The 22188-nt window shown below is 44.0% G+C and overlaps 2 protein-coding genes and 1 long non-coding RNA gene across 6 annotated transcripts in view; 2 read left to right on the forward strand and 1 right to left on the reverse strand.

The window, feature by feature from the left end:
• LOC122831325 (collagen alpha-6(VI) chain-like) overlaps window positions 1-14104 on the reverse strand; it is a 44111-nt gene extending 30007 nt beyond the window's left edge. For both annotated transcript variants that reach the window (XM_044117423.1, XM_044117424.1), the window contains exons 1-9: window positions 13989-14104; window positions 10894-11020; window positions 7951-8502; window positions 6857-7444; window positions 5729-6271; window positions 4395-4952; window positions 3569-4144; window positions 1097-1720; window positions 69-677 (exon numbers count right to left, since the gene is read on the reverse strand). In XM_044117423.1, coding sequence (XP_043973358.1) covers window positions 69-677; window positions 1097-1720; window positions 3569-4144; window positions 4395-4952; window positions 5729-6271; window positions 6857-7444; window positions 7951-8502; window positions 10894-10996 — 4153 coding nt within the window. In that variant the 5' untranslated portion in view covers window positions 10997-11020; window positions 13989-14104. The remainder of the gene's footprint in view (window positions 1-68; window positions 678-1096; window positions 1721-3568; window positions 4145-4394; window positions 4953-5728; window positions 6272-6856; window positions 7445-7950; window positions 8503-10893; window positions 11021-13988) is intronic.
• On the forward strand, window positions 12383-18592 carry LOC122831329. The gene is made up of 5 exons (XR_006370673.1): window positions 12383-12512; window positions 12863-15154; window positions 15241-15542; window positions 15710-15860; window positions 18369-18592. It is a non-coding gene; the product is annotated as an uncharacterized LOC122831329 (long non-coding RNA).
• Window positions 18593-18961: 369 nt separating this feature from the next.
• On the forward strand, window positions 18962-21372 carry rpp25l (ribonuclease P/MRP 25 subunit-like). Of its 3 annotated transcripts, none has more exons than XM_044117434.1 (2): window positions 18962-19065; window positions 20476-21372. In XM_044117434.1, exon 2 carries the CDS (start codon window positions 20476-20478, stop codon window positions 21088-21090), a length of 615 nt encoding a protein of 204 aa, XP_043973369.1. In that variant the 5' UTR covers window positions 18962-19065; the 3' UTR covers window positions 21091-21372. The 3 variants fall into 3 exon arrangements, with proteins under 3 accessions (XP_043973369.1, XP_043973371.1, XP_043973370.1); XM_044117436.1 differs by lacking the exon at window positions 18962-19065 and adding an exon at window positions 19083-19185; XM_044117435.1 differs by lacking the exon at window positions 18962-19065 and adding an exon at window positions 19113-19200.
• Window positions 21373-22188: the final 816 nt, after the last annotated feature.

Genomic DNA, 22188 nt, shown 5'->3' on the forward strand with positions numbered 1-22188 from the left:
ATTGAATACTTTCCCATCTGTTCCATCAGAATCATCTGATGGGACAGAAAGATATTTTATCAACTTACCTCTGAGAGGAGAAGTGGGAACGGGAGGAGGAGGGGGAACAATAGTGGGAACCGGCTTCTCCTTGTCGCAGATGGCATTAATCACCTTTGTCTTGAAGTTTGGCAGGTTCTTTATGTCACCAATAAGGAAATATCTTTCTGGGTCACCAGTGACCTGAAGGAGTTGCGTTGGATAAACATCTCCAACTGCTACAGCATAGACTGCAATGCCACGTGCTCTGAGGTCTATGGCTGGAAATTCCACATTATCTTGAGAATTACCATCCGAAATCACCACCAGATTCTGGGGCACCCTTTTCTGGTTGCGGCTGCCTCGACGCGGGGTGAAATACTCCCCCATAGACCTCAAGGCCTTGCCAAGGTTGGTTGCTCCACCTACATGTTCTATGTCGTTTATGAGGTCAACTATGTCCCTTTTAGAGTAGTAATCATAAAGGTAAAACTCGTGTCGGAAATTTTCAGCGAACTGCGCGAGTCCAACATGTGTAAATTCCTCTCTGACATCCAACGTGGTCACTATGTCTGCTGTGAAGTCTTTCATCATTTTGTGATTTGAGGTGATGCTGCCGGAACTATCAATCAGAAAGACCAGATCCATCAGTTCACACTCTGCCAAAGAAAAAACAGCACATCCAAAGTGAGAACAGCTGAGCTGATCAGACGATAATCATAACACATTGCTTTCACATTCACATAACTGGAGTTTGATTAAGACAGACTGGAGTTTGCCTTAATCTGCCTTACGGCAAACATAAAGCTTAATCTCTTAAATTTAAGGCAGATTTAGAGTCTTAATCTGCTTTAAGGAGTCTGCCTTAATCAAACTCCAGTTTGATTAAGTTTGCCATGTGACATTGTCCCCAAACACACATCTCCGGAGTGTTTGGGAGGTGTGAATGTGGACCGAAAAAGTGAATTGTGGTCCGCCAAAAAACCTTGGTCTTGGATTGGTAGAAGTGGATTGAATACTTTCCCATCTGTTCCATCAGAATCATCTGATAGGACAGAAACACATTTTATCAACTTACCTTTGAGAGGAGAAGGACGAGCAGTAGTGGGAACAGGAGGAGGAGGGGGAACAATAGTGGGAACCGGCTTCTCCTTGTCGCAGATGGCATTAATCACCTTTGTCTTGAAGTTTGGCAGGTTCTTTATGTCACCAACACGGACAATGTTTTCTGGGTCACCAGTGACCTGAAGGAGTCGCGTTTCATAAACATCTCCAACTGCTACAGCATAGACTGCAATGTTAAGTGCTCTGAGGTCATTGGCTGGAAATTCCACTTTATCTTGAGAATTACCATCCGAAATCACCACCAGATTCTGGGGCACCCCTTTCTGGTTGCGGCTGCCTCGACGCGGGGTGAAATACTCCCCCATAGACCTCAAGGCATTGCCAAGGTTGGTTGCTCCACCTAAATAATCTATGTCGTTTATCTTCTTAACTATGTCACTTTCAGAGTAGTAATTATTAAGGTAAAACTCGTGTTGGAATTCTTCAGCGAACTGCGCGAGTCCAACATGTGAAAATTCCTCTCCGACATCCAACGTGGTCACTATGTCTGCTGTGAAGTCTTTCACAATTTTGTGATTTGAGGAGGTGATGCTGCCGGAACGATCAATCAGAAAGACCAGATCCATCATTTCACAAGCTGCCAAAGAAAAAACAACACATCCGCAGTGAGAACAGCTGAGATGATCAGACGATAATCATAACACATTGCTTTCACATTCACATACAAATATGCATACTCTGACCAGAAAGACCTAGGGATATTTGGCTTTCAGGTGAAATTTCAGGATGAACCAATAATCCAATTTAACCAGCCTTGTATCACCAGACTGGAGTTTGCAATGTGACATTGTCCCCAAACACACTTCCCTGGTGTGTTTGGGAGCTGTGAATGTGAACCAAAAAAGTGAACTCTGGTCCGCCAATAAACCTTGGTCTCGGATTGGTAGAAGTGGACTCTGGCACAGTTTGAATACATTTGGGAACACCAAGTGGACCAGAGACCACTCCAAAAGCAGGAAGTGGACTTGAGAGGCTCAGACCATTCCGGACCGTTTCCATTAGCGTGATCTGCAGGCTAGATGACCTGCAGGGGGAAGTGGACCACACCACCACAACCAAGGAGCATTTACACTGGACCTGACACCAATGGCCTTCAGTGCTATATGCTAATAAAAGTTGATTGATGTTGAGCAGGAATTATGGCCACCTATGATAGGTGAAGATGGTGTCACCAAACTAGCTCTTGGTGGTGGTGTTACAGGAAAGACAGGCGGGTCTTGTCAATCCAGAACCGCCCTACATTTTGTGACATGCTACCTGAAAAATCTCATTTATCTGTCATTGAGCCCTTGCATGAAGAACACAGGCCTGATTTCATGTCCCTGGACCACAGCTCTCCATGTCTTCTTTTGGGGGAGTTTTTCTGCCATAATCCAAGAGCTCATATTTTAATTTTGAAAGCAGGACTTCATGTCTCAAAACTTCTGCTCACTTTCAAATATTCTCTGTGCTTTCTCAAACCTCCTCACGCTCAAAACTTGTCTCTGCTCAGATCAAATCTCCGTTTGCAAACCTCTGCTGGCTTGCGAAACATTTTCTGTTCATGCTTGGAACAGAAATGTATAGTTGCCTGGCAACCTCCCAGCCAATAGAATGAAAGTGTTGTACCGAGTGTGTTTGTTTTCTTCTAGTGGGTGTGTCTGTGTGACTGCTATTGTTTGCAGCAACCTGCACCAGCCCAAAGGGATAGATTAGCTAAAATAGGTTAAATTAGACAGATGGATAGATATCTTGTTGTGAATATGTTGTAACAGGGTTGATCAGAAGGTTGTTATCAATCAGTTGCACACTGCTTTCAGATATTTATTGTAACACGGAGCAGAAAGCTGAGGCCATTGAAGAAAGACATGAAGTCTTGCTTTCAAAATGAAAATGTGTGCTCTCAAATTATGGCAGAAAAACTCCCCCATATCTCTTTGCTTCAGCACACCTGACTCAAATATTAGCTCATAGCAAAGCTCCGTAGAGCCTGACTGCATGCTAGTGAGATAGTTTAACCATTTATTTCAAGTGCAGGGACACTTGTAAAAGTTGCAGGACTCTGGCCCTTGAGGAATGGAGTGTGAGGCCCTTGCTGTAGAGGCTTGTAACGCTGGACCCCAAAACCTTGATGACCCCAGGGCCCTCTTTCAACAAGAGAGGGACGCCACGCTTCAGCAGACGATAAGAGGACTTGTGGACAGCAGGAGGCGCCATGTCAAACTGGAGTTGATGCTCAACGTCACATTAGACATTGACATGACCAGCACTAGCTCACAGTGTTTCAGATAAAGGCACCACCACTATTTCAATATAGAGTGAACTTTTGATATTTTCCATCAATTTCACCTGAAAGTGAAATATCCAAAACTTTTTCTATGTATGTATACATGTAGACAGTGTAAGTTGTGTATCTTAACACAACACATTCGTTCTCCATACTTACGACGTTTGGTGATATGGCAGATGACTGTAGATATCTGGCTGTACAGAGTCTCCAGCTGCTCAAATTCATCCACATAGAAGACATGGGATTGATTATATCCCGCCATGATCAGCAGCTCATTCTTGTTTGCGTTCTCTACACCTATACTGAAGACAGTAATGCCATTGGCTCGCAGTGCATCCGAATTTTTACTTAGGTTTTCGGGGTCTGAGGCTTCCCCATCGGTGATCACCATGAGAATCTGAGGAACGCGGAAATCTCTCCTGCCACCGCGTTCCCTGTTGAAGAACTGCAATGAATATTCCAAAGCTGCGCTGGTGCGTGTGATATCTTTTGGCGGCACCAGAGATTCTATAGCCTTACGAATTTCTCCTTTGGAGTTGAATTCTTTCAGATCAAACTGGATTTCAGGTTCTTTGGAGAAAAGAATGGCTCCAAAATGGGTAGAGTCCGTACTGACTATGCTCCGGTTCACTACAGACTCCATAAACACTTGCATGCTTCTGAAGCGCCTGCTTATGCTTTCTGAGCCGTCCACCAGGAATATTATATCAGCCTTTTCAATCTTCTTACAATCTGTGAGTAGAAAAAGTGAAGACAACATCAACTTGTATGACTGCTGTGAAACCCAAGCGTTCAACCTGAGGGCTGATGACAGCAAGTCTTTCCTGGAAACATTTCATGACAGCTACGTCAAACAACAATGATCCAAACAGTTTGGCTGAAGATGGATCCTCACCATCTTTTATTCTTTATCTAAGATAAAAAAATTATCAACAATGGATAAAATAAAATACGTAAGCAGGTAGTCATTGTCCAATCTCACCTCTGTGTGGATCGCAGAACTTCAAGGCCAGCATGCTGTCCAGTTCACTTATTAGATCAGCATTTACTTCATTGATGACTTTGTCTGAAGAGCTACTGATCTCGTACAGCTGGCTGTAGTTACTGTTCACCATTCCGATTGAAAAGATTAACACTCCTTTTTGCCTCAGAGCCTCTGCTGGACGTTTGAATTCATCGGTTGCACTGTTGAAGGTGATCAGCACCAGGTTCTTCCTCAGTGTACGACGTCCTCCTTCATTCTCATCGAACAACTGCGAAACTTCAGTGAGGGCCCTTCCTGTTTCAACCCCACCATTTTGCTGCTCCATGTCATCGATGGCTCCCAGTATTTCATCTTTTCTGAAGTAACGGTTCAGACGAAACTCTATTTTTGTTGTAGTGCTGAATTGCACGACACCCACACGCATGTCATTCAGGCCCACAGTAGACTTGGTAACCACAGATTTCATAAATTCTTTCATTTTCCTAAAGTTTTCTGCAGAGATTTTCTCTGAGCTCTCAGTTAAGAAGATGACGTCACTGGGAGCGTCTTCACAAACTGGAGACAGAACACAAGAACATCAGTTAGCCTGATCTGGTCCAAATGTAACTGCAGAGTCCAGCTAAACAGTTCTCTGCTTCCCGCAACAGAAATCTCCATCGAGTTATCACATTCTCCAAAAGATTAGCCAGAAGGGCTCTTATGCATATACTCCCACACAAGATACCATTATATTTTTCCTCTTATGGTAAAAATGAACAAAGACAAAGATTTTAAAGTCTAATTAATTAAATGTAACAAGGGGGCGTGTAATCCAGAACTGGAACTCAACCTATTAAGTGCTGCTGGAACAAGTTTTAGTTTTGTTCTGTTTCACATGTTGCACTTAGATAACAAGATCTGACATTACAGAGGAAACTGACCAACAGAGTCATGGCAGTTATTCTCCTGAGTCATTAGTCATTTTCCGTTTAAAGAGAAATATGAACACAGATCAGATTATCGTACTTTTTATGGCAAAGGAAGCAATTTCTAAAAAGTATGGAAGCCTGTGCAGTAAAACATATTAATCACAGTAACAGAAATCTGTGGTGATTAGCATTGGCATTTACTCATCGTTCTCCAATATTAAAACTTTTTGAGGATTTGAAACATTTAAATACGACAGAAATGCAAAACATAAAACAAAATGTTTGTTTAGGTCCTTTTTGAAACTTTATATTCCATGACAGCTTGTACTGGAGATAAGCTGCTAAAGTTATGTAATCTAACATGTTGATAAAAACAGTGTAGTGCATTTACTTTTAGAGAAATGTCTTTGCTAGTTTCCTCACCTGCTGGTCCACAGATTGGTCGTAGAATATCGTCTTTGATCCACTGAAGGGAATAGTAATCTCTGACTTCAAAGGTCCTGTCTGGATCACCAGAGATCTCCTGCAGTTGAGCTCTGTTTGACCTCTTTAGTCCAACAGCAAAGACCATGACGCCTCGTGCCCTTATTCTCTCTGCTGGACCTGCGACTCTGTCTTCGGACTCTCCTGCAGTGATGACGATCAGATACGTCGAACCATTAATGTAGGATTTTGTATTGAACTGTCTTTCCATGAATGTGAGGGCTCTCCCTGTGTTGGTCCGACCCCCCTCATGATTAATGTAACCCAGAGCTCTTCTCGCGTTTGAGACCGCCACCCGGTCAAACACAAACCGAGGTGAGTCGGAGTATTTAACGAACCCGACACGAATATGATCGAGTCTGTCACGAAATTCTCCAAGAAACTTAGTGATGAAGTCCTTTGTGTCAGAGAGGTCAGAGGAATCGATGTTGTCTGAGTCGTCAATGAGGAAGATGATGTCTGCTTCATCCTTCTGATGGCATGCTGGAAACAGAAATGCTGCAGGTTAGTGTGATGCTACTCAACAACAAACGTGACACACTAGTTTGTGTTTGTCTGTCCTTCAGTCAGTGGACTGAGTTGTGTGATCGACCATAACTCTACCTACAACTGACAGAACCTGACTAGAGGTATTTCTTTGGAGAAACTTAGCGTCCCATTTGCTGAAAAGCTAAAGAGAGATGTACAAATCTACAAAACATCTTCAACTGAAGAAAATGAAAGATTTGGACGGGGGACGCCTGATCTGATACAAGTCATAAAACTGTGGCGCCAACTGCAGAGCGTGATGCCCAGGCGCTCAAACAGGGACTAGGAGAACTTCTGCAGGTCAGAGAGTGAAAATATTTACCAAAGAAAACTAAGAGATGAAATTAAATCAAAAGGTGCTTCAACACAGTAATAATTTAAGGAAGTGAACACAATTCAATGAGGCTTTAGTAAGATACCATTAAATGTAGAAAATATCATAAATTATTTATCATGGTCTAATTTTTTACCTCAGACATTTCAACAGGAGTCTACAGACTTTTCTGTAAACTTGACCTTAAATAGCGTGAAAGTTCCCACCTTCCTTGATGTCCGCGCTGTTTTTGAAGGAGTTGACGGAGCCCTGAATGATGTCGCTGCAGATACTCGTCTGGATGACTTTCCTCAGGGGTTTCAGTTGCATAAAATTGTCCACAGCAAAAACATGCCTGTTGGTGGGATAAGACGCCATGTCGTACAGGTCTGGTGTCCTCTCGTTTACTCCTATTGCAAAAACTCTGACTGGAAACCGATGTAGCTCTGCCACCGCTTCCTTCACGCTCTCCTGGGATTCATTCTCTGTGACCACGATAGCTACCTTCTGCACATCCTTCCTGCTGCCACGCTCTTTGAAGACTGACTCCAGAGTAGCTCCAGTGTTGGAGCGGTAAGTTAACAACTTGATGAACTGCTGAGCTTCTGTTCGGCCCTGGAAGCTGTCGAGATAAGCGTGGACTTTGAAAACCTCATTGTAGGTAACAATGGCCAGTCTGACTCCCGCCTGATTGACGTTCAGGCTGCCGATAAATGAATGCACAAAGCTCCGGATGAGCTGGAAGTTGCCGTTCCCGATGCCTCCTGACTCATCGATGATGAAGACGACATCTGCAATGCTGATTGTCTGACAGTCTGTGGAAAGGATGCAGGACATTTAGTAGATTGTTTTCTTAAGATTCACAAAGTTTTAATCAACAGCTTGTTAAATTACCACAAACAGATCAGCTAACATGAAATGGACATGGATTCATTGTAAATCCTGTAATTTACTCGCATTACACCACAGAGATGTACATGTCAGTGAGACAAGCAGTGGATAATCCAAAGGTAATTTTATCTATATGATGCTTGTGTGTCACTAGTGGAAGTGTTACAAAATGTGTAGTTATACTCAAAATCATCAGTAAATCCTGCTTTGGTTCCACACTTGTGTAGAGAATAAGTATTTTGTTTTAAAGCCGTACACATGTGGCCAGCTGATGTTAGCTAGCAAATTAGCTTGCTTCTTTCTACGATTACAATGTAAAGATAAGTGAGTTTGCTTACAGCCCTGGATATCAGTCTCTGTTTTTGGAAGAGTTGGCGATCTGATTCAGTTCACTATTTCTGTTCACCTGAGATACTTTGTTAGCTCCTACCTTCAATGGCTGTTTCCGCTTGTTGGGTGGTGAAGAAATCCTTCAGCTGAGTGATCCTCACTGTGTCAAAGGCACTGTCCGCAAACCTTAGCATGTTTTCCACTGGCACAACTGAACTCATGCCTACAACAGACACCCCTCGGGATCTGACTTCTTGACCGGCCAAATATAAGAGTTCTGTAGGCGTTTCTCCAAGAACAACCACCAAAAACTGCTGGGCTCCTTGGTTTGCACGGCCGCCATTTTCAGGGAGGAAAAAGTTTTGACCTGCGTACCTGAGAGCAGCTCCAAGGTTCGGTGCTTGGCCGGTTTGTGGCAGCGGTTGAATGCTTCTCAATGTTCTTGTGTACTGTTGTTTAGTTCTAAAAGCGTTTAGATAGAACTCAGTCTTTACATCCCGGCGATACTGAGCCAAACCGACACGGTAGCTTGACTGTCCAGCATCTATCTGGTCGATAAATCTGGTCAACTCATTCTTGAAAAAGGTGAACTGTCGCTGCGATAAGGCGCTGTCCACCAGGAAAAAGATGTCTGCAAATTCATTGGCCGAAGCTGGAAGAAGACAGAAAGAAAATCAACTGAAAACCAAATCCAGAAAATTCAGTTCAAATTAAAAGATATTTTTTAAACCCAAAGGGAAATTAAATGGTTGTATAGTCAGAAAAGTTCACTGCAAAAAATTATGTTGGTACAACCACAGTTCTATTAGGGTCCCAACAACTGGGCTCAGAGGAAGACTGGTCCGCTTTCATTAGGAAAACTGATAGATTTCAAACATTTGATGTTTTTCTTGGAGCAACTTCTTCATAAACATCTATGTGAATGGACACAAGGAAAAGATGTTTCAGGGCTCCAGAGAGACTCGACATGCAGCTAAACATCTCTAATGTCTGACCAGAGGTCACGCTAGACTTTTTGTTCTCCATCAGCGTAAAAAAAATCAGTTATGTTCTGCTTCTACCCGTCAAATTGTAATCATACGAACATCGGCTGTTCGGCCGCAGTTTTAGTTGAACTGTGACTCCAGATCCCATCACTCATAAAGCAGATAAACGCATCTAAGTTGTTCTCCGTAGAGACCCGAACCATTGACTGTGGCCCCAATAACTAATAACTCAAGTGATGTAATTAACTTCACCTGCTGCGGTCTGAACGCTCAGCCTCACAAATTCCTCCTGGTCGGATCTGCAGAGAAACCTGCGCTGGTTCACCAGTCAGTTGATCTGTCTGATCCAAACCGATCAACTGAACTCTTCAGTTTTTCACCCTGCGGTCCAGGAGTTTTACCAGGATCTTTTTACGTGGTTTCGTTCTGCTGCGCTCCTCCTGACCGAGGGAGGGAACCGTCTTCCAGCACCATTTGTTAAAACTGCAGGATGAGTTCAGTTTAATTCTTCGCAGTCTGGACGGTCTAATTAACTTCTGCAACTTCATTTATTTCCTCAAGATAAACTGCTGCCTCCTCTGTTGAGACTATAAGTGGATTAACACAACGTCGCATCTCTTTAGTTTTCTCTGGTCTGTAACGGAGGCTGCAATTAAAGGCGCCATTTCAACTAAAGCTTTTTTTTTTTTTTTGTGACAGTAGGCAGACAGGAAGGAGCGCGAGGAGAGGGGGAAGACATGCGGCAAAGGTTGTCAGACCGGGAGTCGAACCCGCGTCAAGAACGGAGGCCTCCAAGCGCGGCCGGCGATGCTCCACATTGGGGGACATCGTCTTCCTAGTCGACAGCTCCAGTAACATCGAGGAGGAAAACTTTAGGATAGTCCGCACCTTTCTCAGAAATGTCATCCAGGACCTGGACGTCGGTCCGGACAAAGTGCAGGTCGGCTTGGCGCTGTACGGAGACCGTCCCCAGGAGGAGTTCCTGCTGAATGAGGACAAGGACAAGACGGCCGTGTTGGACGCAGTGGAGCAAATTGATTTCCTTGGCGGTATCACAGAAACGGGTAAGGCCCAGCTGAAGATCATCGCTAACTGCCCACCAGAAGACTTCATCCTGACCACTGACAGCTACCGGACTCTGCAGAGACTAAGGAACAGTCTGCTGAAAACCGTGTGCTCCTCGCTGGAGCTCCAGCAAATAGGTAAGGTGTCGTCCATGAGGGGGTTCGGTTCATTTCAGCTCCTCTCCTCCCACTGCATCTACACTGGAACAAATCTGACCTGCAAGCTCAGGCGGCTGATGCGACACTTTCCTTGGTCTGTCAGAGCGTCTTAGTTTGGCTGAGACAAATAAGAGTCACAGCAAAAATTATGCTTCAAACATTTGAGTACTTTGTTCAAGAAATGAAATGAACAACAAAATCCTGCATGTTTAGTTTATCATTGAGCAGATGAAATAAAAAGTACACAAAATTTGTTTAAAATAAAATATTTTGTGGCCGTCATGTGAAAGGGTTTGGACGCGGCTGCTCAAAGCGTTTCTGTGCCACTGCCAAGGAAATCAATTTGCTCCACTGCGTCCAACACGGCCGTCTTGTCCTTGTCCTCATTCAGCAGGAACTCCTCCTGGGGACGGTCTCCGTACAGCGCCAAGCCGACCCGCACTTTGTCCGGACCGACCTCCAGGTCCTGGATGACATTTCTGAGAAAGGTGCGGACTATCCTAAAGTTTTCCTCCTCGATGTTACTGGAGCTGTCGACTAGGAAGACGATGTCCCCCAATGTGGCCCTTTCACACTCTAGAAAGAAAGATCAATGTGATGAAAAATGGTTGGTTTACAGAAACAAAGCTCAACTGCAGGTTTACGTCTGTAATCGGGTTGGATTTCCGCTTTAGGAGCTGGAATATCTCGTACAACATCACCACGACCGGGAGGAGAATCTCCTCACACATTTTAAAATGGCAGCAGCTTCACAGAAAACCAGCCGCTCCAGCTGCAGGCCTTTCACAGCAGCGCTGGACGGCAGTGGATCAGGTCAAAGGTCATCTTCCTCACCGGAAAGTTGTCTTTTAATTTTAAGTGTCGGCTGAGCAGAAACAGCCCAGAACCCGGCGGCGGCGGCGGCGATGATGATGATGAAGACCACGGCCCCCCTCATGTTGGATGCTGGTGGTTTCACTTCCTGCAGGAAACAGAGTTAGAGAAGTTCTGGACGGGTCAACAGTTTCTATCAAGAACCAGAAAATAACTTGTGGTCAGATCTGAGACTTTCTGCTTAACGACCTTCAGACGACCCGGCTTTCGGTTTCCTCCGTCTTCAAACCTCCTTTCTCTGTTTTTAACCATCAATGAAGAGACTTTAATTCTGTTTCCTGCTGAGTCAGCAGGATGTTTCTGGACACTCTGGTTCTGACGGGTCGGACAGCCAACAGGTTGCTTTGACTCAGAGCGGAGAGAAAGAGAACCACAGCAGCTGCAGGTGGAGCAGATGTTCTGGTTCTACTAGAACCGGGTCAACCGGACCATCAGGTCACCTGGCCCAGGAGTTTGGTGTCTCCTGAACTGAGATGTCTGCATCATGTTGTTAATCAGCTCTAATTTAGATCTTAAAGTTTTATGAACTTGTTACCAAACAGACAGGAAGCAAAGTTCAGTGAAAACATAAAATCTTTTCAAAATAAGAGCGATAAAGCAAACCACAGAGAACTTCCTGAATCTCCGTTTAATCCTGGTGAAAGTAAAATCAGCAGTGAGGGAACATTTCAGCTCTGGATTTCTGGGTTGGTTTTGCTTCTTATTTTATTTAGCTTCATGTTTTTGTTGACTTTAGTTTAGCTCTTCTTGGTCTCTTCAAATGATTATTTCAGGTATTTAGTGAAGTAAGAATTGTCTTATTGCTTTCCTTATTCTCAGTTTTTCTATTCTTAGTTACCTGAAGTTCAGTTGTTGTCTGAGTTCATGTCAAGCCTTTAATCACTACAGTTCAATTCCATTTTATAAATATTTCTTATTTCTGGCTCCCTGCTGTGTTTCTAGTAATGTTTATTTCTTGATTTCATCCCAGTCACAACTGGCCAGTCCGTCTCGTCACCATGATTTATGCTGCCCATGCTTTCCTCCCTGGATGACCGGCGTTCCCTCGTGTTTCCACTTTGTTTTGTTTTTGACACTCTGATTTTCCTGAACCCTTGGATTTAGGACTTTTGGTTGGTTTATTTCCTTCATTAAAACATCAAGTTCTTTCTACGTTTGGTTCCTCCACACCATGACAGCCTCTCCATGCTGGGCTGGTCCACGTCTCCTGCAGCCAGGGGCTGGGAGGCAGGGCCGGCCCAAGGGATAAGCAAACTATGCGGCTCAGGGTCACTGGGGGGAACTGATTCTTATTTTTTTAGTAATGATTTTTTTCTGATTATATTAACAAAAACAGACGACTTCATTATAAAGTTTTGATTTTCTTACAATATATATTTGATAATGAAATCATTCTGTACATGGACAAAAAAATGTATAAATTGTTCTTGGGTTCCCCCTGGTGGCCGCGGTGGGTCAGGCTTCCCCGGTCACATGAGCTGCATCCAAACCTCCAAAGTTAGAAAATAATGTCACACAAAAGGACTTATTCTTCAGGGAGAGAGAAAGGGAGGAGCAAGACTTTAAAAGTCAAGATAAAGGTTTGTTTTCTCTTCATAATGATTATCAGAAAGATTATCGTGGAGCTGCTAACAGAAACGTAGCTTGGCAGCGACATGACCGGTCCGGTTAACGGCCAAACGTTTAAGCTAGCGTCTTTGTGTTGATTCTGCCGGTCGGCCCGAAATGTTTCTGAGGTGTTTTGGCTTCATGACGTTTGATAACAATAATTAAAACTTCTCAATATTTGACATTGTAAGATGTTTTCCATCAGGCTGCATTAATACATCATGAGCGGCTCTAAGCTGCAGATAATTTATGTGTCTAAAACAAACATTATTTTTACATCAACTTCTAAGTTACGTGAAACTTCTTTTCAAATTATCTGAAGGCTCAGAATCAGTCCAGTACCGGTACCGGTCCACATTCTCAGGTGAGAAAGACTCACCTGGTATAAATGACATTTTTATCTCTTGTAATTACACCTGAGAGAAAAGAATTTATTCACAGAATGTCATAAATATGTGTGCATGTTTTCCATCTGCAGTATAGCTGCACCGATCGCAGCTTCATGGCCGATCTGGTCCTGACCTGCCGATTCTGATTGGAGGATTTTTTAAATGTAGCAAGAAAGTTGCTGAGTTGGTAACAGAGGGGGATTAATGTTACCTGAAAACGTTCAGACCTGATCAAGTCAAACCTCTCAGGACAGCAGCTGACCTTTAACCCTTTGCAGAGGAAGATAAGATCAGTGGATGAGATCGGCTTCACATGGAAGCATCGGCCGATCTCCGATCCCCCAAAGCTCAGGAAATCAGCGCCGATAAATGTGTCCATATGATGCGGGCATTCAGGATATGATGTAAGCAACACTGCTAGAGATGCAATACGTTCATAGCAGGTGAATGAAGGATCTGATCATCGGACTGCTGGTTGCAGTCAGTCCACATTAGCAGAAATAAAACGGCCCAAAACAAATACAGGAAACATTTCACTGTGACCAGCAGAGAGGAAGAACGACACCAAACCTGAGCAGGAGAAACGCTGATCTGACTGACGATCAAATGAAACCTGCAGACAGTCAGTTATCTGTCAGATAGAAGCAACTTTCTCCCTCAGCAACAAACTGCAGGTCAAAGGTCAGACTGCCATGAATTACAGCGTGAGGTGGTGAACCCAGGTTGTAGAGCGAACATTATGATTTAATAAACCAAAAAAAAACACAATAACCCATGCAGCACAGAGGAGCGGGAGGCAAAAGCTAACACTGGTAGCAACAAGTAATATCAAAAATAACACGAACAGAACTGACAGAACGGTACAAGAACCCGACAGAGACACAGAGGGTGATCACAGAACGAGACACGGCTGGGAACAATCCAGGGAAGACAGAACAACATGGAGACAGAAACCCAAACTGAACACACAGAAACTCAAATCAACACAGAAACTCAAATCAACACAGAAACTCAAATCAACACAGAAACCCAATCCTGACACAGACAGAAGATACTCACAGTCGTGCTGCTGCATCAGGACCAGCTGTGTTCCTCTGGCGCAGAGCTGCAGAACTGAGCCTGGGTCGGAGGAGGATGAGGATGAAGAAGGCACAGGGTCCAGGCTCTGGGGGCGGGTCCAGGTTCTGGGGGCGGGTCCAGGCTCCGGGCTCCGTTCTGAACCCCCAGGGATCCTGCAGCGGTCAGCTGGGTTGTTAATGAGCCTGGACGGAAACAGCTCCAAACGACCTGATTGGATGGCTCTGTAGCGAGGCGTCATGGCGGCTTCACTGCCTCGGATCAGTCGGTTCCGTCTGCAGCAGCTTTTGGATGTAAATGCCAGAGATCTTGATCAGGTTTCCTCCTGCAGCCAGATGTTTCTGCTTTCACTTCACTGTAGTTGGAAACATGACAAAGAGTTTCTGTGGCCAGAGAGACTTGATGCTGGCAGCCGCAGCACATCTGTGGTTTCTGGATAAAAGAAGTGAAAAGTGTGTTTTCTCACATGATGATGAACACAACCTCAGAGGAATGCTTCCCAGGAAATTCTGGGGAAAACTGAGTTACATGGTTCCAGATGAGCCCACACAGGAGAGTGCTGCCAAGTTTTAACTGTTCCATCTTACTTCGCCACCGTGACGAAGTGGAGGCTGAGTTTTCCTGCAGGGCTGGACGCAGCTGTCAGGACGACCAGCAGGGGGCAGAAGACCGAATCAATGATTTAGCAAAGTGGAGCAGGGAGCAGACGGTGTCCATGTTTCAGTCTGTGGGGTTAATTGAATCCATCTGGAGTTCTCAGGAATGTCGTAGCTCATTTGTCCTGCTTTGGGTTTCATGTTTTTGTTTGTCTGAAATAAAAGCTGAGGAGGGAAAAAAGCCCCAGTCACTAGGCCTGAGAATACCCTGGGGGTCAAAGATCACGCGAGCAGAACGCCTTCATGGGAATAGAAAATTCCTTACAGCTAAATGTTTGGTTCATTTTCTCAACCTAATCAGATGAACTTCCATGTCCGTACAAGGATACATTTTCCCGACCGCGTCCTCGGTGTGGGTTAGGGAAACGTCCTGGTGGGAACAGGTTTCACATCGGACTGGTTTCCATGTGACACCGGGATGATGAGGGTTATATGAGTTCATGTTGGTCTCAAGTTGACGTCAACATGATAAAAGTCGACAGCGTTGTCACGGTGACGTCATAGAAACCTAAGCAAAAATGTTTAACAGCAGCAGGCTTCATATCTTCACTCGAATACTGACATTGTGTTTTATGCAGAATTACAGGAACGAGAACCTGAACATCATCCCAGAGAGCAGCGAGGAACGGATGAACTGATGAGCTCATTGCTGCACAAATTGTTACACCATCACAGTTCCAACATAATGACCTAAACTTATTGAATGGATCCGCAGTTCACTGCTGCTGCTGCAGCTCTCTGACTGCAGGATGAACCGACATGATGCCGTTCTCCGTCCTGCACTGATGGAGAACAAACAGAGCTGGACGCCCACATAGTTCATCCAGCTGCTAGTTCTCATTGGCCTGAAATGAAGGAATTTGTCAAAACAGAAGTTTAGGTAATCAGTCCGCCCCAGTATGTCAGGCCTTTAGATAGTTTTAATCTCTTATTTATTCATTTTTATCATTTGCAACTGCTTGTTTTGGTTTTGCTCTTTGAGATCTAAAAATATGAAGGGAAATATGAATAAAATCTATTAATATCAGAATGATGTCATATCTGCAGGTCGTTTGGGGAGGGGCTTAAAGAAGTTGTTGAAGGATGTGAAAGCTTAGCCCCACCCCCCAGGCACTGTTTGAAAGATTTCAAAGTGGGCGGAGCCAAGAGACAGCGAGAGGCGTGGTCAGGATGAGGAAACACAACTTCAGACCCTCAGGTGAATTTTTTTCAACAAATCGATTAGAAACGGAGAATCGTAGCTCATTCTGCAGAACCGGCCCGTTCCGCTCTGAGTCCACGTTCCTCATGAATCCCACATGATTACAGCTGAGTAACACTGTCAATCAATGCTAACAATGCTAGCTGTTCCTCCTCCTGACCCACCACCAGGGGGCGTGTCTGATTTAAAAAGGGACAATTAGGCCTGTCACAATAACAAATTTTGCTGAACGATTAATTGTCTCAAAAATTATTGTGATAAACAATAATATTGTTTGTAGACCTTTGAACACTGAAATAATTTAATGGAAATTATATAATAATTCATGCTATTTCCTGCCAAAGATAGATACACTTTATTTTCAAAAGAACATTTAACACTGGAACTGATAAAATAAACAAAACAACCAAAAATAAAATGTATTCTCAGTCTCCATTAACAAAAATGTACTTGAATAAAAACACCAAAGTGTAAATAAATACTGGATTCAGTATTTATAAATTATTAATAAATGGGCCGACAATCGACTGACAGCACTAAGATGGTGTAATGTGAACTGGACATTACACTGAGGAAATGAGGAAGGGAGGGTCAGTGGAGAGCAGCGGAGTTGAACCTTTTTTCATTCAGTGTCATCAACAGAAAGAGGAAAAGGCTGGAAGAGACGATAATTAAAATGACCTCGATAGTTTTAATTATCGTACGATTAATCGATTTATCGTTTATCGTGACAGGTCTAGGGACAATATGAAACAAAAATAAAGATCATTTGATGCCCTGATTATAGCAAAGATAATTCACATCTGCAGTCCTTTGACAAGTTAGAAAAATGATAGAAAATCCAACATCAGTTTTTTTAAACACAACACACACACACGTTTGCGCAGCTATGTTTGCAGGGACTTTCCATTGACTTTCATTCATTTCTACAGCCTAAACCTTACCATAACCCTTATCCTAACCCTAACCATAACTCAATTCACACCGTAGTCCTAAATCTGACCCCTGACCCAAAAGCAGTGTTTCCCCTTGTGGGGCCCAGGCTTCGGTCCCACAAGGAGCAGCGGGTCCCCACAACGTAGTGTCAGGAAAATGGTCCCCACAAAGTATTAGAAACAAACGCACTCTCTCACACACACACATACACACACACATACACACACACAGTCAACGTTTACATACCTGGGCAGGTTTTAACTTTATTTCCAAGTTAGATTTGATAAATTGTGTTGCTGCTGATGTAAGTTCATTTGTTCTCTTCATGTATTTCTTCAAATACATTTTATCTGCGGGTGATTTTTCCCTGCATGAGTTTCAGGTTCAGTCAGTGAAGGAAACGGGTTGCCTTTTGGCACCGAGACCGAGGTTCTGGAACCGTTTTACAGATGAACTCGTTTTAAAAACTGCAGTCATAAACATCAGTGTGTGGTCTAAATTAGCGAGAACGGAGACAAAGCGGTTCTGCTCCCACTGGGACAGAAATGCAGCACAAAATTCACTGGAAATTCAGAGGAAAGTCAGCCCTCCCTCTGTTAAGTCAACACTGCACAATACCGGCTGTGTCTGGAAAACACGGCCCGGTCCGATCCAAACAGCGTTTTCAGGCCGGGGCTGCAGCCTCAGGCTGAAATCATCCAAATCACCACAAAGAAAAACCTTCAGAGGGGAAAACCAGAGCGATCAAAGCTCAAAACATCAATAATCACAACTGAGATCCATTAAGTTTACGAGCTTTTATCAGCAGATCCGTCAGACGCTTTCCTCACATCTGGCTTTCTGACTATTCACATCAAAAAAACATCGACAATCAGAACCGCATTAAAGTTAAAACAGCTGGAAATGGATCCTGGATATTATACAAAAATAGAAAAACTAAAACTGAAGCACAGAAAACATTTATACTTACTGAAAGAAATAAAAACGGCAACTAATGGGAAAAACTGGAACTGCATTGTGTGTTCGCAAAAACAAAAGAATATTATAACCCTAATATTAACCTCACGATGTTTATGTAATTTAGTGTTGGGAAATATTCAATATTAATGTTGCAGGAGTTTTATGTAACTCTTTATCTTTCATACTGGTCCAAACGGAGATCAGAACCGCCATTAATGGAAACAAAGAACACAAATCTAGGGATGAAAAAGTGAGATTTATACTTTGTCTCTGATAATTTCACTCCCATGATTCACTGAAATGTTCCGTAAACGTCCACGAGTACAAAACAGGAAATGGTTCAGAAAGAGGTGCACTTACTCAAACCTAAAGGAGATAAAGACAGATAATACTAAAACATCCTAAAACATGTTAAAGCATGTAAAAATGTACATCCCATAAATAAAAGTAAAACACAAACTATTTAGATCAAGTGTCTGGATTATGATCATCTCAGATATCACATTTCTTCTGTTTCATTGTCTGTATTTGTGTCTGTTTACTAGTGAATTTCCTCACTGAGGGACAATAAATGACCTTTCTATAATTTCCATCTCTATATTTTTCCAGGCACCAGCCAAACATTTGGACCAGCTCGGAAGGAAAACCTGCTGTAAAACATCAAATGGCGCCCTCACGCGGCGGCAAAGAGTCACTGCATCAGGACAAGAAACCTTCACAAAAAAATTACACACAGTGTATAACCGGACTATTATTATTATGATTATTAGTAGTAGTGGCAGTATTTTTAATATTATTATTTACTTGTCCCTGTTCTCTTTCCTTCATCACAATAAGAAACATAAATAAAACTGAATGGTTGGGAGCATTTTATTGTACTTTTTATTCTTTTATTGTATTTGTTTTCTTTTTTTATGTAATTTGGACTTTGAGTCTGTAATAAAATCTATCTATGTATCTATCTATGTATCTATGTATCTATCTATCTATCTATCTATCTATCTATCTATCTATCTATCTATCTATCTATCTATCTATCTATCTATCTATCTATCTATCTATCTATCTATCTATCTATCTATAATGAACCATAACATCAGCAGCCTCATACTCCAATAATCTGATATAAATCCTGATTAATAATCCAGGTGTTTATATGTTCTAACGAGTAAAAGTCCGTTTAGCTGCATTTCTGGCTCAAAACTACAAAAGCTAACGACAGTTTACGACAGCTACTATCACCTTACGGCAGCGCCAACTGTCGTAACCGAAGTAAACATGTGGAGAGTCCAGTGAAACATCACAGGTAAAAACACTTAAGTTTTCTCACATTTCTTTGAGTAACGGACCGGAATTCAGATGTTTTTTATGGCTCGTAGGAGGGAAGCAGGTTGATAACCCCGAACCGAACCGAACCCAGCTGCCGGTACCAGAGCCGCCGGTTTGTTTGAAGTCTTTTTAGCTGAATTTCTCCTGCAGGTTTCAGAAGGCGCCATGTTTTCCTGAAAAGCCTGTCGGTTCCGACTCGGTTCGGTTCGAAGTTCAGAGATAAATTAGTAGAATTTATGGAAATCACTGTAGAGTTCGGTGAGCAGACAGAACCGGCTGGTTCCGGGTCAGTCCAGAGACAGAGGAACCACTGGGGGTCTCCAGATAAGTTTAAACGATTTTCAGAATAGTGATGTATGGAGGGCCAAAAGGGACGAAATTAATTACATAAATAAATGTACCATTAAATAATGAGCAGTAAAATTCATTTTCATCAAAGAAATTCATTTAAAAATATGGATTATTTAACTTAGTATATTTATTTTTTTGTAAACAGAGGGAAATAATTATATGAGGTGTCTGGTACCTTCATTTACCTCAGTCAAGTCTGGACTTTGACTAGGCCTCTTCAGCACCTTGGTTCTTCTGTTTTTCAGCTGCTCTGCTGTAGATCAGCTGCTGTTTGGATCCCGGTTCTGTTGACGACCCAGTTTGGACCCAGAACCACTCAGAGTGGAAGTTGATCACGTTTGGACCTGAAGCAGATGATTTTGTTATTTTGTGAGGTCCGGGTCGGAACCAGGTCGGTCTGTAACTGGACCAGGGTCCAATATGCCAACACCAGATGCTTCATCATCATCAAGCTCCTCTGAGTGTCACATAGATGCTAGCATTAGCATAATTTGTGGTTAGCTTACATCCTAACAGCCACAGTTGTTTTTAACCGTGGAGAAACAAACCAAACAAAATCAGAGTCGTATTTAGGTCGTATTATTTTAACGCGTTTAAAGTCACATCACCTGATGGACGGTTTAATATCTTCTATTTCTCAGCAGACCCGTAGCCTCGGTGTCGCTGCCTGTAGTGACGGTTCCACTCAGTACAACCTGATTGGTTGTGCTGGTCCGTTCTCCATGAATTTGTTAAACGTTGATCGTTTGCATCAACATGGATCCAGGAGGAGGAACTCTTCCTGTTCTCCAGGTGTTGAGGGTTGGGGTCAGGTGAGCGACGGCTGGCGGTCAGAGCAGCTCGTTTCCTCTCTGTCTCCTATGGTCGATCCCCACGGCAGCCATTTTGTTCCTGTATCTTTCTCTACATTTCCTACCAAGATGGCGCTGATCACTTCTGTCGTGTTTCGTGTTATTTTAGGTGTATATATTTGTCCTCATGCGAGTTTGGGGCTTAACTTTACTCTGAGTGGACCTCGGTGTGGTTCTGGTTCCAGATGGAAAACTACAGCCGGGCCCGGGTCATGGAGCAGCCGTCCGTCTCTCCGTTCGCCGGGCTTCCCGTCGACACGCCTGAGGTCCGGGTCAGAGACGGCAGTAAGATCCGGAACCTGCTGCGCTTCGCCCTGAGCCGGCTGGAGCCCGGGCCGGGCCGGGCCCAGGAGGGAGGGGAGGAGGCCGGTTCTGGTCCCGGTCCCAGCCCCGATCCGCCCTGCAGTCGGCTGCTGTTCAGCGCCAGCGGCCGGGCCGTTTCCAAGGCGATCACCTGCGCAGAGGTGGTGAAGCGGCGCCTGAAGGGGCTTCACCAGCTGACCCGGCTGGCCCAGTCCACGGTTCTGGAGGTGTGGGAGCCTCTGGAGGCCGGCGCCGGCCTGGACAGCCTGACCGTCAGCAGGAAGCTGCCAGCCATCTGGATCCTGCTCTCCCTGGAGCCGCTGGACCCGGAGCAGCCCGGCTACCAGGCGCCGGGGCGCTACGACGCCCTGTGGGCCCCGGAGGGCGCCGGCGGGCCGGGGCCGCGCGCCGGGCTCCGCAGGAGGAGAGGAGGAGGAAAAGGGAGGAGCTCCGGTCGACACACCGGCCGCTCCAGAGAGCCTGGCAAAGGACAGTAGAGGTTTCCATAGCAACTGGACAGGAAGTGACTCCATGTTTCACGTCCAGTTGGATGTTTTCACTTAAAAAAGTTTAGTAGGAGAAAGTATTCACACCCTGCTAACTTCAAAACATCCTGGTTTTTACTGGGAAACTTTGTGACAAACTGGAGCTAAAAATCTGAAAAGTGTGGCCTGCTTCTTTATATATATATTTTTTAATTTCAAGTCCAGTTTGATGTTTTCTGTTCCATCATGATTTAATAAAGATTTACTGAAACTGCCTCCATCCATGACAAAGTATTCACAGCAGTTGAATGACTCATCATCACAATAGTGATGTCATAGTGATGTCAGCGCAAAACACTTCACAACGCTATCCCCCCCCCTTCATTAAGTCTGTTATGCAGAATTAAAAGAGCAGTAAATGTTAAATGTTAATCATTCTTCGTGCGCAGCGGAGAAAAGTCGGATCTGACTTTTTTCCAAACGCCGACTGATGCTGATGATCTCTGGATAGCTCCGCCCGACGCGCAGCAGGACGCTCTGAACCGACATGCAGGCGGCGGCAGAGATCGCCTCCATCAGGTCCTCAGGATGAAGCTTTAACTTCGTTTCCTCATGTTGTCAAATAGTATTTTTATAAGAGCGTAAAGCTGCCAGACATCATGCCACATGGTCCCACATCACTCTGGTAGTCTCTTTTTTTTAAGGATTTTTTTTGTGCACTAGTTTATTTGACAGCAGTCTGACTGAAGAGAGAGAGAGAGGGCGAGAGAGGGCTGGGCCCAGCGAACCGAGGACGGGAGTCAGACTCCAATTACGGGTCTGCAGTCTCTAAATGCGCTGACCACTGAGCCACACAACAAAACTATTGGTAACTTGAGCTGAAATTTTCAGTTTCTCCTTACTGACCTTTGACCTGAACATCGGTTAACAGACTCCAGGTGTTCTGGACAAATAAATCTTAAATTCATGTTTGATCCATAAAAACAGATTCAGAATCTGAAAGGATAAAGTCAGATTGGGTCAGTTGGATTTAATCCACCAGAACCTGAAGCAGAAACGGGTCAGGAGGTCAAGAGGTCAGCAGGGTGAAGGACTGTGACTGTGAAGTCA

This window comes from Gambusia affinis, linkage group LG05 (assembly GCF_019740435.1).
Source record: "Gambusia affinis linkage group LG05, SWU_Gaff_1.0, whole genome shotgun sequence".
NCBI lineage: Eukaryota > Metazoa > Chordata > Actinopteri > Cyprinodontiformes > Poeciliidae > Gambusia > Gambusia affinis.